At 45.9% G+C, this 17,426-nt stretch overlaps 1 protein-coding gene across 2 annotated transcripts; it reads right to left on the minus strand.

The window, feature by feature from the left end:
- Positions 1–935: 935 nt before the first annotated feature.
- Positions 936–16,704, minus strand: Tatdn2 (TatD DNase domain containing 2). 2 transcript variants are annotated; one of them, XM_032905911.1, is made up of 8 exons: positions 16,529–16,704; positions 16,013–16,423; positions 11,744–12,346; positions 9,921–10,805; positions 4,405–4,532; positions 2,355–2,538; positions 1,798–1,971; positions 936–1,274 (listed from the first exon to the last, which is right to left on the minus strand). In XM_032905911.1, exons 2-7 carry the CDS (start codon positions 16,415–16,417, stop codon positions 1,831–1,833), a joined length of 2,346 nt encoding a protein of 781 aa, XP_032761802.1. In that variant the 5' UTR covers positions 16,418–16,423; positions 16,529–16,704; the 3' UTR covers positions 936–1,274; positions 1,798–1,830. The 2 variants fall into 2 exon arrangements, 1 of the variants encoding a protein (XP_032761802.1); XR_004388275.1 differs by lacking the exon at positions 936–1,274 and adding an exon at positions 2,094–2,191 and having other exon boundaries at positions 1,856–1,971; positions 16,529–16,640.
- Between the last annotated feature and the right edge of the window lie 722 nt (positions 16,705–17,426).

The raw sequence follows: 17,426 nt of genomic DNA on the forward strand, positions 1-17,426 counted from the left end.
TTGTTTGAGTGACAATAAAAAATACTGTGGCAGACTGAGCAGACCCTAAATCTTTCAAAAAGGAGGCCGGGTTCTTCCTACAGTAAATGTGAGGCAGAAACAAAGAGTAGTTGACCCAAGGAAAGTGGACAAAAGGTGAAAGCTATTTCCCAGATCTGACACTGAGTCCCAATGGAAAGTTCAGTCCAGACAGGCAATAATCAGCTCATATATTTTACTTCACAAGGTTTAAGTGCACTTTCCAAAGACGAAGTCACCTAGAAGAACCCACTGCTAATGCTGGACTACACAGCCTAATCCTTCTGGACCAAAGACATGGTTCCCCTCATAGTATAGCCAGGCCAGCCAGCACCTCTAGGGCCTGAAATGAGTCCACCTTTACAAGGTACTACTATGGGGAACAGAACAAAGCTACTTATTTAGATCACATACTACTCAAACAAATGGAGGCCTCTGAAACAAACAGAACACAGAAAGCAGCCATAGGAGAGAGAGGCCATCTCACGTAGCCTCTAGGCTACTTGCTCAGCATTAACAATACAAATGACCAAAGGGAGCTTTGGGGAGTGGCAGCATGGGTGGAGGACACAGGGAGACTGAGAAGTATGAGACGAGGGAAATATTCCTGGCCCAGTGTTTTAGGAAAAAGATACAAAAAAGGGCCCCAGATGCTTAGCTACATGCCACAGAGGCTTTACTGAAGGTGGACAGCCTGCCTCCTCTGGGGTTCAGGAAGGCCTCTTTAGTTCTCAAAGGGCACGCCATAACACAGCCATGAGATCATTAAGACCGGCACCTCAGAGACATAGAACCAGTGACAACCATGAAAGTCATGTAAGTGGCACCTGAGCCAAGGTTGCAGAAAATGCCTAGGAGACCTCCCTCAGGAAGTTCTTTTCATGACAGGGAAGAAGGGACCAGATTGTATATCCACATGTGCTTAGATAAAGAGGTGACTTTATTCAGATTGCTGGGAAACCCAGGCCAAAGGGCAGCGATCCAGACTGGTACCATCTCATTGTACTCTGTGTCATGTTTTTCTTTCTGTTGTTCACCAATTACCCTGGAGCCTTGTAGCCAGCAGGCGAAAGGACTCCTCACCTCAAATCCATTCCACAGTACCCGCCCGCCCAACAACCAGCAAGTGAAGCCTTGTGATGAGGTTCCAAGGTAACATCCTGGTTTGCTGAGTTTTGACAGGATCTCCAACACATCCTTCACCTTGGACACAAACAGATGGGAGCCCGTCCTATACTACCAGGCCACTGGTCATCCTAGAGGGTTTAAAAGAGAAAAGAAGGTTCCAAGTTCAAGCTCAACAAACCAGGCTTAATAACCAACCCTAAACTTACATTCTTAAAAAACAAAAAACAAAACAAAACAAACTATTGTGATTGTGCATGTTTGGGGACACATGCATGCTACAGCAGGCATACTGCAATTCTGAAGTTCTCTTTCCACCTTTACTCAGGTGCTAGGAATCAAACTCAGTTCACCAGGTTTGCACAGTAAGCCTTTCCCCACTGAGCCATCTTCACTGGCCTTTAGTTACTTTCTCTACCAGGCGAGTCCAACCTTTAACACTGTAATATAGCACCGTCATCTAAAAGTTCATATGTAAGAAGCAGGCAATCTAATTACAAAATACATAAATCTTGAAGTTTAAGATCTTCTATTCAACTGTATTCATAACTTTCCATGGCCACATGCAGCTACACACTGCAGACTGAATATGCCAGTTGCACTAGAGAAAAGACACCCATTGTTAACTGCTAAGAAACATGTGGCTCTTATGACCTTTGCCAGAAGGTGCCTGCTCATGTTTCCTGCTCAAAGACTGTAGAGGCGACTGGTGTTCTCTCGGAGGATCGACAGAGTGTGGGAAAGTGACTCCTCTTTGACCCTGGCAATCTCTCGAACTGTGTGCAAGGCCAAGCCTGGATGGGCATACGGGCAAAGACTTCTCGGCACCTGGAAGAGAGCAAAGCATTTCCATCATCGCTGTGCCTTCTGCATGTGTCTGTCACATAGAGCATCCCCATCCCATCCCCAGCAAGGACCTCTTTGGGGCTGCCCTGTAGAGACCCCTTTACCTGCAGGTGCAGGGAGAGTCCTAGTCATGGGGGGCTCTGGGTGAGCAGGGTCCCACGCTTCCATGGACTACCCTCTACAGGGTAGGGCTTTCCACTGCCTGGAAGAGAGTGGTTACCCTTCAGCTTCTCAGCCCCCAGGACTTTTGGTTCTACAGAGTAACAACAGGGAGACACCTATATTGCACAAGGTGGACCAGGAGGACACTGGGACCTCCACACCACTGGCCTCAGTGACTCAGGTCGGTCTGAAGACAGTCCTACCTGGCGAGGGAGAAAGTAGGGTGCATCTGTTTCCACAATGATCCTCTCCAACGGGATCTGTCTGATGGCATCCCGAGCCTTCCAGGCAGAAGAGTAGGTCACCACTGCTGTGAAGCCCACCGACATGTTAGGGAAGTACTTCAACAAGGGCTCGATGACTGAGTAGCTGCCAGTGAAGCAGTGCCTGTGGGAGAGTACAGTTCAGGGCTTACTCCCAGGCCTCAGCAGCAGCCCCTAGCTGCCTCCAGGCCTGCAGCCCCCATTATCGGATCCTGGAAAAGAAAAATTTGCACCCAAGCAGACTCCAGAGCAAGCTAAGAAAAAAGCCAGACCAAACACAGCAAGACTAAGCTAGCATGAGGTTCAGATACTGAGCACACTACTAGTCCTATCTTTACCCCACAATCTTGGCAGCCATCTGAACAGCTACAGCCATGGCACAGGCTGGAGTAGTATGGGAGAGGAGACAGAAAAAATAAAGACCAGCCCTCCCCAGGTCACAACTACAGAATGGAAAAATCATGCCTCTGTTGTCAGATGCACTAAAAAGAAATGGCCATGAAAATAATGGCAAGTAGGTCACAGGTGAAATTTGTTTGTTTGAGATAGGGTCTCTTTACAATAACCCTGGCTGCCCTGGAACTCACTCAAACTCAGAGATCCACCTGCCTCTGCTTTTCAAGAGCTAGGATTAAGAATTTTCTCCTTAAATGTGACAGCAGTTCATGTTCTTAAGCAAAAAATACTGCCAATTCATCTGCAACTCAGGGCTTCCTGCAGCTACAACTCTCCATCAAGAGTTAGTCTTCTCTCTTAGCTTTGGTCCAGCTGTCTCTTTAAAGATAGCCACTGTTAAAAAGCCCTGAAAACCCAACCATTTCTCCACTGCACCTCAGACACTGCTTCAGTACCCAGTGGGTGGCAGCACAGTGGATGAAAGCCCACTCCCCTCTGCCATCCAACAAGACCTAGATTTGGTCCCAGCCTCCCTGAATTCTGTTCCTCCCTTCTGCCCAGCTAAAGCACTCACTCAGGTGATCAACCCCTGATCATTTCTAGCCAGGCTAAAGGACCCTACCTAGGCTCCCACTGTATCTATGTCCACCCCTGTCTCACACTCCGTATACTCTACCCCCAGTAGTCTTTGTCCATCTTTGACAGCTCCCCAGCAGCATCCCCAGAGAGGGTGGCATGCCTGGCACATGTAGTGTAGAAATGCAAGGAAGTTTTCTAGACTAAGACTGTGGTTGCCACTGAGGTAAAACAACCTGGACCTTTAATCCTAACTGGGTAAATGGAGTTCTCAATCAGGTATGGTGGTGCATACCTGTAATCCCACCAGAGGGGAGACAGGAGGCTCAGGAATTCAAAATAATCCTCGGCTATATATCTAAAGTCTGGCCTGGGCTAACATGAGACCCTATCACAAAACACAAAAAGAGCTTTCAAATTCGAGTAAGGAAAAGAAGTACAAGAGGTATCTTTTTAAAAACCTTGGAAGGTTCTCTGTATGTGGAGCTACTGGACCCTACAACAGCCTCTCTCACATCTGAGACCAAGAAGCCCCTTCTAGCTCATTTGTAATTAAAGGGTATTAATTTAAACTATAAAAAATTACTGCTGTATAAGCAGAGTCAAGTACAAAATGTTTCATGTGGTTCTACTTAATGTTTAATTCTTTTAAAAAGATACTTTGCACATAATAGGAAGTAAAGTGTGCTGGCACACCTTGTAATCTCAGTATTCTGGAGGTTGAAGCAATAGATGACATCTATGAGTTCCAGGCTAACCTAGGCTTTCAAGACCCGTATCTCAAAACTGACAATTTTTTCTTTAATGTATTACAGGGGGAAGAGGTAGAAATGATGTAAATAAAGTACTCATATGTAAAAATTTAAAGAAAAAAATTTCAAGTTACTTTTAAAATGTAATAAGGGTTCAGATCGCAAAACGCCTCAAAAACCACCCAAATTGCATGACTGCTTTCCGTGAGTTTCATCTGTAACTAGTTCAGGAGTGCCATGTGCCCACTGAAACTGTAGCTTCTAACCTATGGATCTTGTAGTCAGAGGGCACAAATTTTTTCATGATGTCCAACAAATCTTCATCAGCTTCACGGCAGTGAATTACCAAGGGCTTCTTCAGAGACACAGCCAACTGCAACTGCCTCTCAAACACCTGAGAGAAAACAAAGTGACAGCAGCTGATTAGTGACTCTTCTGTCTGTTATGTCCAGGTACTTCTGCTGTCTCTAATTCTTTGCTTCTAAACTGTACAATAGAAATATAAACATGACCACCTTCTACTAGTCCTTCCTACATTGCTGACTCAAAGCCCTTGTGCTGCTCAACAACCTGCAATCCTCACTGGTTCCCTGGGGAGATCTGACCAACCAAGAAAGCAGTAACCCCTGCTCTGGCATCCTGAGGTTTGGTTCTCTGAAAGCTGGCAAGAAACGTTGTACAGTGGTACAAGGGCAGAGATCCAGAATGCATAATACCAATGTGCTGTCTCAACACCTCACCTCTGCTTTCAAGAGGTAACCGACTTCTAGATCTTTCCCTATGCAAGAGTTATACACTCACACAGCCCTCCAACAAAATGCCTAGATCTTAGGGTTCACAGCTCCTGAATGTCCCTTTCTAAGTAAGATCCTGTGGGGATCTACTTCACTCTGAAGAACTGGTAAAATCCAGTTAGTAATGTAAGTAAACAAGTAGAGTTAAGTCTCTTTCTCCTCTACCATGGCCAGGTTTAGAATAAACAGCACCAGAATTTTTTCAACTAGCTGTCTCATTGACAGTTCCGTATGCAGTGTTTACAGCTGTGGAACATAGCTCATGCTCATATCCTCAGCATCAGTAACAGCACACTTTTGGTAAGTCCACTTAGGGATGACATTTACAAGTCTAAAGCCATGTGCCAAATCCTCTCAAAGTGGGACAGAAGCCAATATTAATTCTAATGTAACATTAACTTTTTTGTAATGATTTATTTTTATTGTGCATCGGTGTTTTGCCTGCATGTATGTTATGTCTGTATAAAGTGTTGGATCCCCTGGAACTGGAGCCAGATAGTTGTAAGCTGCCATATGGGTTCTGTTAACCACTGAACCATCTCTCCAGCCCACTTTTAACTTTTTAAAAAATTATTACTATTTATTTCGGGGGAGTAAGGAAAGGTGAGAAGATAACTCTCAAGAGTTGGGTCTCTCTTTCCACCTAGTGGGTCCAGAAGATAAAATTAGGTCATTGGGCTTTGTGGCCTGTACCTTTACCTGCTGAGCCATCTCACTGGTTGGCACCCGTGATAAGCACAGGACAATGACCAGAAACAAAGCAAATAATTTTTATGTGGGTGCTAGAATCCAAACTCAGGTCCTTATGCTTGCATGGCAAATCTGACTTGCTGAGCTATCTCCCTGACCTTCTATTTGTTTTCTTAAAATTGTTGCAGAACATCTGCCCAAAGTCCTAGATTCTAGCCATGCATGAGGAAGGTGGGACTACCTAGACACAAGACATTTTCTTGACTCTTTGGCAGGTAATTTTAAAACAAACCACCAACTGTCCCTTGCAACTTACAAAGAAGCCTAACATTACAATACATATACAATACAATATACATATACAATAGCTCGACACACTTCCAAATTATAAAAACAAAAACAGTAAAACTCTCTAGCATGCAGGGTTAAACAGTAAAGGTCATACACCTGTGTTATTTATCCGAGCATTCTCCTCATGCTTGGTCCTCAGTTAACAAGTCATTTCAGTGACTGAAGACTTAACCCGACTCTCCTAAAGGAACCAGGTCTTACTTGTATCTTAATACTACCTCAATAATTATTACCTCAATAATTAATTCCAGGCAAACACAAATACCTGGAGTTCAGGGAAGTGAGTGGGAACAGACTTCATTCTTCTGGGCTTTTCAAAGTATTCTGATCCTTTTAATGGTTAATCTGTACAATGTACTCAGGAAATATCTAGGGTCTAATCCTTGGAAGTTAAATAGTTAAATTCATGACCACACAGATTAAAAACAAGAAAAGACTCAATGACAGCTACTCTACATCTCCCCCCCCCCCATTTTCTCAATCTTTCAGGAAGTATCTGGTAAAACTAAGTCTCACAGTCCATACCTATGGCTACTTAACCCTTGTATGTTCTGTGAACAGACCTAGAACTCTAGCATGGCCCATGCTAAGTGCTCAAGCGCTCACTGTCAGTTCTGACTCCTCCCACTAATGCCAAACAGGATCCTTCTCAGGGCTTTTCTTCTCCTCAAAGTAAGACTTTCAGCCAGCACAAACAGGTTACTTGCTGGTCACTATTCAGTTTACCAGGTATCTAACTTAAGATTCATGTCAAAAATATAGCAGCTACTCCTCTCTTCAGCTTAGAGCCTCCATGTTGACAGAAACATCTAAGGTATGCAATTTACCCATATCCAACCAGCAATCTACTCCTTACTCATTTTTTTATCTTGAGTCTCATTTCACCAAACCAAGTGACAGCTGGAAAACCACTGGTCAAGTTCAGCTTGAGCAATGTGACTCTGGGACCCTAGATATATATGATCTGAACCTCTCATAATCTAAAAAGGATACTGTGATAGTTTGTGTATGCTTGGGGCAAGGAACGGCACTGTTAGGAGGTGTGCCTCTGTTGGAGTAGATGTGTCACTGTAGTGTGGGTTTTAATACCCTAACCCTAGCTGCCTAGAAGTCAGTATTCTACTAGCAGCCTTCAGATGAAGATGTAGAACTCTCAGCTCTGCCTACATCATGCCAACCTGGATGCTGCCATGTTCCCACCTTGATGATAATGGACTAAACCTCTGAACCTGTAAGCCAGCCCCAATTAAATGTTGTACTTACAGGAGTTGCCTTGGACACATTGTCTGTTCACAGCAATAAAACCCTAACTAAGACAGGCACTACCATGTCCTTTTAGCAGGACTCCTGGCAACAAGCAGGCATCCAGTAGACATCAGCTATACACCTGTGACACTTTGGTAAGGCGCTCCCTGAACCGCTCCTCTTCCCTTGGCACACCTAACCTGTGCCACTGGGACTATCCTGGTTAATGTTCTGTCAATTTGACACAAACTAGGGTCATTTGGAAAAAGTGAACCTTAATTGAGAAAATACCCCCACCATATTGTCTTGTGGGGGATTTCCTTGATAGATGGTTGCGATGGGGAGGCCCAGACCACTGTGGATAGCACCACTCCTAGACTGGTAGTCCTAGGGTCTGTAAGAAAGCAGGATAAGCCATGGGAGTAAGCCAGTCAGCAGGATTCCTCCAAGGCCTCTGCTTCCGTTCCTCCTCTACACTTCTTGTGGTTATTGTGTTTATTACTACAGTAGAAATCCTCAGTAAGACAGGGCCCAAGTGGAAAAGCAGAGCATTATGTCTCACTATCCTGAGCCTCTATTTTCCCCTATGTGTTCAGATGTAGTTACTTTATATGTATCACATGGCTAACACATTACCATCTAAAGCCAGATATAAAGAGTCAGATGAAAACCAGCAAGCCAAATTCTGCAAGTCAGGACCCCAACACTCCAGCCCTAAGGCCTGTAACCTGTGGGATTCACAATCTAAGATACACAATCTAAGATTTCAAAGGCCTCCTAGCTCTAGGAGCTCAACATACATGCTCTACCACGAACACCACCTGGGAACCAGGGAAGGATGAATGTTGAGGGCCACAGCCTCCTACTGTCCATCAGAGAAGTCCACTGAAAGGCTATAAGGACTCTTCGATGCCAAATTAAAAAATACTCAGGAAAAAGAAACTGTTAAGATAGTTAATAATTATCTCAAATTGAAAGAGAATTCCATTCTTCGTACATTTTTGTACTTTTTAAAATATTCTGTAACAGGCATATTTCATTTTATAAAACCAAATCCAACCTGTGAGATGGTGCTATACTTAGAGAGGTATAACCAACAAGATCAAGAGTTAAAGGTCATCCATCGTCAACAAGATTGCTACATGACACCTAACCTCAAACAAATAAACAAAAAAAAAAAGAATAATAAAAAAGTTTGCTGCTTTCAGATAGAAAGCAAATGTTTTACCCTGACATTAGCCATAAAAAGCTTCAAAAGTGTTGGGCAGCAGTGGTGCACACCTCTAATCCCAGCGCTTGGGAGGCAGAGGCAGAAGAATCTGAGTTCTAAGGCCAGCCTGGTCTATGTAGTGAGTTCTACAACAGCCAAGGCTGGTCAAAGAAACCCTGTTTCAAAAAATAAACAAAAAAAAGTAGTTTCAAAACAGGCAGATGGAGAGACTGCTCAATAGTTAGGTATATTTCCTGTTCTTCCTGAGGACCTAAACTGATTTCCCAGAAACCATGAAGAAGCTCACAAACACCTGGAATTCCACCATGGGCTTTTAACACCCTCTTCAGGCCTTCACTAGCACCTGCATGCATGTACATGTATCTACATATGGACACCACTAAAATTAAAATGGATCTTTAAAAATAGTTGTTTCAATAAGGGCCACGAAGAGGGATCAGTGGATAAAGGCGTTTGCCACCATGCCTCGCAACTGAGTTCAATTCCATGACCCACACAGTGGAAAGAGAAAAACAACTCCTCTGATCTCCAAGCACCAAGGCTCATGTGCATTTACCTGAACACACATATGACTAGATGTAATTTTTTTAAAAAGTCTCAAAATGCTCCAGGTAACAGTGGCACATGACTTTAATTCCAGCACTTGGGATGCAGAGGCAGATGAATCTTTAGTTCAAGGCCAGTTTGGTCTACAGAGCTAGTTTCAGAATAGTCAGAACCACACAAAGACCCGGACTCAAAAAAAAAAACAAAAACAAAAACAAGAAAACAAAAAGTTTCAAACTGTCCCTTCTCCATCTTACTTTTGTAAAAGTGCTAATGGAGTCAAATGTGGTGATACAGGCCTTTAATTATATCACTAGGGAAGTGGAGGATCAGAGCTCTCTGAGTTCCAAGCTAGCCTAGTCTACACAGCAAGTTAGTTAGGTTTACAAAGGGAAACAAAAACAAATGAAATGCTATGGGGTGTGTCTTTGTGGCAGAGCACATTCCTAACATTTGCAAAGATCCTGGATTTAATCTTCAACAATGCAACTTCCCCAACCAAAGGAAACTAACAACAAAACCATCCACTAAAAGGCTGTAGAGTTTGTAAATTGGGCATGGTAGCAAGGGTTTATTTATAATCCTAGCACTAGGGAGGCAGAAGCAAAAGGACCACGATTTCAAAGCCTGTTTGATATAGTGGCAAAACCACACACTAAAAAAAAAAGAAGAAAAAGCAAGGAGCATATCGTTAATCCAAAAAGAAAAAGAAACAGCAGGGGGCGTATCTTTAACTCGAGCACCAGAGGCAGAGGCAGGGAGATCTCCAAATTCAAGGTCAGCCTGGTTTACAAAACAAGGACAGCCAGGGCTACACAGAGAAACCCTGTCCCTCAAACAAAAAGAACTTTCAAAATAACAGCCCTTACTGGAAAGTTCAACCACTAAAGGAAATGTCTTAAGGAAAGCGGATTAGAGCCAGTACCTGGTGCTGCTCTCGAACTGGTGTGGTGCACTTGTGAGAGTAGTCCAGGCCCATCTCCCCAAATGCCACAGCCTTGGGGTGGCGTAAAGCATGCAAAAGCTTTCTTTCTTGACTCTCATTATAGTATCGTGCAAAATGAGGGTGACAGCCAAAGGCTCCCCAAACCAGATCTTCTTTCAGGAGTTCCTCCCATAGGCCATCAGTCAGTGTCCTTGGATCACAGAAGTCAGAGATGCAGCCTTGAAACTCTTTAGGGAAGGAGCTACTATAAGTCTTTCTGAACTTTGTAAAGGTCCCCTTGAAAGACAGCTTGGAGTAGAGCATGTCCAGATGACAGTGGGTATCAATGAAGCCCTCTTCCAGGCTCAGCTCCCGGTGGCTCCTTGGCAAAGAGCTAGATGTGTGTTCTCTGGTGTGGTGAAGTGGTGTCTCCTCTTGGAATGCCCTCTTCCCCTTCACCTCCTTCTCCTCTATGCTTCTGGAGAACTGAAGTGAGTGGGAATTCTGGGACCTACTTTTATGGGAAATTTCCAACCCTTTGGAGATGCTCTCGGTACTCACTGTGGACTTGGAGGAGTGAACACTCAGACGATCCTGGCTGCTCTTCTCAGCCTGTGCTGAGTCACGGCTGTTGGATTCCACCAATGGATAACCAGGTGTCTTATGGCTGCTAGTCCAATAGCTAGCATAGTCACACCATGGGCTACTATACAAATGAGGAGGATACATAACATAGTCAGTTGGGAAGGAAGATGATTCTGGAACTGCTGAGTACTTCAGTGAGACAGGTTCCTCTTGGGAGAACCTCACAGTGGCCAGCTCATCCACATCCGACCAGTCACTCCCTGAAGAGGGATACTCCATCACCACCTCTCTGTCTGTGTGCTGCAGAGTAGAAAAGCAGTAAGTCAGCCCTCTTATGAGTAACCCCTCCCTCATCCAGAATGGTCTCTCCCCTCCAGAATGCACAGACTTTAATTCCACTGAGGATACAGAGGGTCTAAATTTAACCTAAGTAATTCAAAGGCTTTTGCAATGCAGTCAGATTCAGATGAAAGCCATCAGTGTAGAACCTGATGATTGAACACTGGGGGCTCAAGAAAGAAGTTCTCAGACTCCCTTGAAGATGATATTACTGGGTTTCCTGAGGCTTCTATAAATAAGTGTGAGAAGATTCGATATGTACCATTTTTGAACCAAGTTCTCAAGGGAAAAGAAGTGTATTCTCCCATCTGCTTTCTATTGGCCAATGTCTTAAGTAACAAACTCAATTCTAACAGCATCCCCATCTCAGGCTATAAGATGGTATTTAGCAGGGCAGAGTATCAAGACAGAAGGCACCAAGATCCTTGAAGTTGGGATGGGACCCTTAAGATCCCTTAAGAAGATGGGACCCATCCTTTTTAAGACAAAATTCTATTTTTTTAAGTCACTATCATGATGGTCTTTTTCAATACAGGCAAACCTACATCCTACATTTAATAAATTTTTAAGGTAATTTTTAAAAAGCTGATCTGAAGCTTATTAATAACTGAAAGGAATGGCAGAAAAGAGGCACTAATTTCCTGGAGTCCATTAAATAAAGTACTGCTTTTACTTACTATCCTCTGAGGAGAATTAAAGCTCTTACCTAGAATTCCTAGGGCCCTGAATTTGATCCTCCTAATGGTGGGAAAACAGAGGTCAAGAAGGGAGATGACACTAAGAATAGTATCTGTATCACTTAGGATCAAACTAGAAAGACTAAATGACAAATATACGTAATTAAGAAAATTCAAAACCCCAAAAAACAGAAACAAAAAATCTGGCGTGTGCTCATTTACCTTTTGAACATCTTCATGAGAGTCAGAGTTATCAAAAATTTCTAGGGCTGGAGAGGGTTTGTCGATGACTGTCCTTCGGTCACCAAGCAGCTCCTCACTAGTTTTCTTCACAGAATCTACAATCACTCTTCTGTCACAAAAGCTGTTCCTGTCTAGCGTAGACGCTTCCTTCTCCATCCTAACCTTTGTATGTGACTCCTCTTTCTGAGGAACAGTAACTGTAACCTTTCCGACTGGTCCTTCTTCTATGCTCTTGACCAGTTCTTCCTGGCTCCTGGTCGGTCCTTCCACACTCCTGGCCAAGGGTCCTTCCCTACTCCTGGCTGGTCCTTCCACCTTCTTGATTGGTCCTTCCTGGTTAGAATACTCTCCCAAGCCTGCCTTCCCCTGAGTGGTGGCAGCCTCTCCCTTCTTCTTAGGCATCGACTTCCCCAGGATGCCCTGGATGGCCTTCAGGTAGATCATTCTTGAGCCCTGGTCTTGAAGCCTGTCCTTCTTCCTTTTCTGGAACTTGCTGGGTTCCTCCATAGCATCACTCTGACCCTCAGCTTCTGTTGAAAATTCAGAGTTCGTAGAGCGAAAAGAACTATCTTTAGAATCAACCTGAAATTTAAAAGAAACTTTCAAAGGTTTGTACCAAGAGTATTTCCTATATGCAGCACTTAGTCAATGACAAGTCATTAGTGGTTCCATCTGCCCAAGGGAAACAAATGAAAGTGAGTGTGACAAGGTTAAGACAATCCCAGACAGGAGTTTCTCTCCACTCTACCATGGAAAGTTCATAAATAAGGTTTCGGTCATTTAAAATTCACTGCTAAAATGCATCATGGCATCCTCTTGCCAGAGTGGGCAGGGAGCATGGAGATGTAACAGTATAGATGCAGTGGGAAGTGATTGCACACTTCACACTAGACAAAATAAAGCTCAGTGTTTTCTCACTGAAAGTAAGCTAGTTCCACAACAATCAGGAAAGCTAAGACCCTGACAAGAGGTAGGACTGGCCCAAGGAATCCAAGTCCCCAACTCCTAAGTAACTTCTTCTAACCCCATAGCCTAATCTTCCTGAAAATCTTCTCTTTCCCCAAACTGTCACCTTGCTGTTAGGAGGGTACTCTCCTAACCTCGGCATGCACCAAGTCATTCTCATACCCATTCCCCACCTCCAGAAACACAGATAACACCCCAGTCCCATTCTATCTTCTGTATGCCAAGATGTATGTATGTCTGTGCACTACTTCCATGGAGAGAGCCAGAAGGAATCAGACTCCCTGGAACTGGAGTTACAGACAGATATTAGTTGCCATGTGGGTGCTGGGAAGTGAACTTGTGTTCTCTGAAAAGGGCAGTCAGTGCTCTTAACCACTCAGTCATCTCTTCAAACCCAATAAACATTATTTTGTTATTTTTAAAAAGAAACAACTCGGGGTAGGGGATTTAGCTCAGTGGTAGAGCGCTTGCCTAGGAAGCACAAGGTCCTGGGTTCGGTCCCCAGCTCCGAAAAAAAAAAAGAACAAAAAAAAAAAAAGAAACAACTCTAGATGAAGAGAAGGAAGAGGAGAAGGAGGAGGAGGAAGAAGAAGAGGAAGAAGAGAAAGAAGAGGAAGAAACAGTAGTCGCAGCATTCCCAGCATGGTAGGAATACCCCTCCCAGAACTCAGTATAGTCAAGAGAATCAGAATTTCAAGGCCAAACTAAGTTGTAAGAACCTCTCAAAACAAAAACAAGAGTCAACTTCAGACTTAAGAAATAACAAAAGGACAAAGTGAGGTAGACATCAGGACTGTCTATTAACTAGCAGCAGGTGATATAACTCAGTAATTGAGTACTTGCCTAGCTCATTGAGGTCCCAAGCCATCCTAGCAGGGAGTAAATAAGAGAAATGTTCAAACATCTTCCTTTTGAACATTCTGTGCCCTGTCACTGAGAGTTCTGAGCTAAAAACTTGGAGCACACAAAGCCAAGTGTGCACCTGTTGAAGTCAAAGAAGGCAGAGCTGGGGAGGACAAAGAGTAAGCAACCTGAGAAGGCCCTGGGAAAATGTTTTCATCAATGCTCCTCAGCTGTGCCAGCACACACCTGAGACTTAAGACAACAAGGGCACAAGGAAGGAGGCCTATACTTCCTGAGGTCATGGGGCCATCTCCCCAGTCCTCTCATCACACAGTGCCTGACTCTGTGACCCAAAAGAATGTTGGGCATACAATAAGACTCAAGTACTGATTGCAACCATCAAAGGAGACCACAGTGGCCTTCATGAAAGACAGAACCTGGCTAGGATTAGACTCAGATTGGAGGCCATACCCTCAATTAACTGGCAAGCAGCAGCAGAGCCTGAGACTGAAAGTTCCTATCCCTGACATTGTGTCAAAATGCCATCATCTAACAGTGGTACTGTCCAAAACCCACGTGGATGAACTAGTAACAAGATTAAGTTGTATGACCTGACTTACATCTGAGCTACAGTCAGTACTGTTCTGCCAAAGACCACTTTGCGATTCGCCGTTATCTGTGAACTTAGAAAAACTCTTTCCCTCCAGACCTCAGGCCATAAAGTCTATTATTGAGAAAGCATGGGGCATGGGCTGAAGATGAAACTCAGCTGCAGAGCATGTGATAAGCAAACAAACACTTGGGGTTGGGAGAGAGCAGTTATAAGCACTATGTGGCTCTTTCAGAGAACCCAAGTTCAATCCCCAGCATCAACAGCAGCTCCCAACTGTCTGTTGTAACTCCAGTTCTAGGCAACCTGACACCCTCACACATTCAGGCAAAAGACCAACGTACATGAAATGAAAATTAATAAACCTTAGAAAAAGAAAAACACTTAGCCAAAGAGCAGTCCAGTTAAGCAGCCAAGACACAGCTTCATTTATGAAACCACCAAAAAAGTCAAGCATAGTGACACAGGCCTGTACCTCCAACATTGGAGGTCCAGACTGGAGGACTGGGAGTTCAAGGTCATTCTTGGCTACATACAAACCTAGACTAAATGAGTCCTTCTAGAAAAGAAACCATCAGGAAAGGTTTTAAACTCTCTCCTTACAGACTACCTTTGTTGCTTTCCCTAGGGGCAGCCTATCTTCCCCCAAAATAAGACTTTCTCTAAACATTTTTCTACATACACAATGCCTGACTACCAGAGGTCCAAAGTCTACATTGTATTATCAGTAAAGGAGTAGGGACCTTTGTTTTACAGTTACTTTAGAATCTCACACTCCTAGAACACTGCATGGCACAAAGCAGGCCTCAGTAAATCTACTCAAAACCTGAAATGGGTCCACTCTTTTTTTTTTTTTTTTTGGAGCTGGGGGCCGAACCCAGGGCCTTGTGCTTGCTAGGCAAGCGCTCTACCACTGAGCTAAATCCCCAACCCAAATGGGTCCACTCTTAGAAGCACTCCTCAACCTGCTCCAAGAACTTACAAACCCCACTGGGTGCTTCCACTGGGGAACTAGACTTGATCTCCAAAGGTAACTATTAATAAACTAAAAAAACCACCCTAGCTAGGGATGGCATATGCCTTTAAACCAGGCAGGGATCTGTGGGTTTCAAGACAGCTTGGTGTACAGAGAGACCATGTCTCAAAAATCCAAAACCCTATTAACCAAACCACCCAAAGAGAATGTCATCATGCAGGAATCCACAACTTTGGTGAAAAGCCACACTAAGAGTTGAATTCCTTAGCTGCGCCGATTCAGAGTAGTTCCAATTTAATTTTACTTTTAACTAAGTATATGTATGTGGGTAAATGCTCATGTAAATAACCCATGGAGGCCAAAGGAATGGGATTGCTGGGAGCTGGAATTACTGATGATTATGAACCATACATACGACCTGGGCTCTCAGAACTTGGGTCCTCCTTCAAGAGCTGTATATGCTTTCTCTCCAGCCCCAAAGGCAATTTCTTTAAACTGACCAAAATCTACATCCTCTTTCTTGGGGATTATTCCACATTCCATTGTGGTGACCCTCCAGTCCCGCTGTTCATTTACAATCACCCGAAGGTTGCAGAGATCCCTCCAAGAAGACATCTTTAATCACTCTGGGATGGCAGGCCACGACCATTGTCAAGCTTTCCTAGTAGTTCCAAATGCCACCAAGTTTGAAAACTCCCTCTACACTGAGCTCCAACCCTGAGCCCCTCCCCCACACCCCCAGGCCCTACGCAAAAAGGGTCTCATTTTTATTCTCCCACCAAATTTCTTCTCGACACCCCTCATAGCCACGTGCAAGGGACTTCACCGTTTGCCAGACGTCGCTGCCACGTACCTTCACGCTACAAGCTTCCTTCCGCAGAGAAGCCATTTCTTCTAGGGAGGAGTGGGCAGGGTGCAGAGAGGATCCTTTGGACGTAAGTAATCTGCGAGGGCTCGCAGTCAGGAAGCCAGGGGATGCGGCCCCACCCGCACCTGAGCCCGAAGAAAGAGAGGACGACGAAGAGGAAGAGGAGGTGCGGCGACGGGCTGAGCTCCGAGGCGCGCGGGCCACATCGTCCCCGCGCCGGACTTTCAGACGCTGGGGGCTGCTGGCCCCTCGAGGACGCGACGCAAACCTGCGACCTGGCCGGCTGGAGGGGGCCACATTGCGGGGCTCCCGGGGGCGGCTGCGCTTGCTGGGACACCCTTCCGACGTGCTGCCCCAGTGATACTTGACCTTGCGCCGTTCCGACGCCATGGGCACCTGCCAGGAACAGAGGGACAAGGATTGTGGCAGCAGCCTTCGCCGCTGCTCACCTCGCACCACCAGGAAGCCGCTAGGGCAATGGCAAGGATCGGCCCCACTGACCTTTCCCGTTCCTGTCGTCTGCCCATCCCAGTGCTGCGGGCTTCAGGGACGCCACAGCGCTCGGAGAAGCGCCCACGGGCCGAGCGCCGAACCCGAACGACGCGCAGTCGAATTCGGCGAGCGCAGCTGTCAACACCGCGCCACTCCCGAGACGCGGAGGCGCTTCCGGAGCAGCGGCCAACCTTCCGAAGCCCCTCGCGGGGGGCCGAGCGCGTGCGAAGCCGCCCTTTGGGCTGCACGCGCCCGCAGGCCCCGGACGCCAAGGGCGGGCCGCGGGCGGGGTGGCCGCTCGGCTCCCGCCGCCCCGTCCCGCCCCGGGCCTGAGTGAGCCACTGGCCTCCGGAGCCGCGCGCCGGAAGTCACCTCAGCTAGTCCAGCTGACCCGGCCCAGCGCCTCACCGCGCCCTCACCCAAGGCCTCGCCCCGCCGCCTACTCCGCAGCCTCAGCGTAAGCTCCGCTGAACCAGCCTTGGGGCCGGCGGCCGGCGTGCGGCAGGGGCGGAGCCAGAGCCAGGGACAGCGCCTATTGCTCCAACGGGAGAGGGGCGTAACTCAGGACAAGACGGAGCGCGCCTGTTGGTCCAACGTTCTGGGGCGTGCCCCTACGCCTCACGAAGCGCACTGGTTGGTTAGGAGCGATGTGGGGCGGCGCTTCTCACGTGGCCCTAGAGCAGCGCGAGGGGCCTGCTGGGGACGCCGGGGAGCCGAAAACACTGCTGCGGGGCCATTGGGTGGGCCCTTGGTACAGGACGCGCGTGCCAGGCCTTGTCACCTTTTTTTTTTTTTTTTTTTTTACAATGCAGGAAACTGGTTCTGTAAAAAACCAAGTGACACACCCAGAAAGTGACGAAATTGGGGTTAGAAGGCACGAGCCATCACACACACACACTCCCCCCCA

The sequence above is a fragment of the Rattus rattus genome, chromosome 6 (assembly GCF_011064425.1).
Source record: "Rattus rattus isolate New Zealand chromosome 6, Rrattus_CSIRO_v1, whole genome shotgun sequence".
Taxonomy (NCBI): domain Eukaryota; kingdom Metazoa; phylum Chordata; class Mammalia; order Rodentia; family Muridae; genus Rattus; species Rattus rattus.

Coding starts and splice junctions, on each gene's coding strand:
- Tatdn2 (XM_032905911.1), bottom strand. CDS start 16,417: ATGGCGTCGGAACGGCGCAAGGTCAAGTATCACTGGGGCAGCACGTCG. Junction 10,806..11,743: donor CTCATGAAGATGTTCAAAAG/GTAAATGAGCAC, acceptor TCTACTCTGCAG/CACACAGACAGAGAGGTGGT. Junction 2,539..4,404: donor TCTGACTACAAGATCCATAG/GTTAGAAGCTAC, acceptor ACTCTCCCACAG/GCACTGCTTCACTGGCAGCT.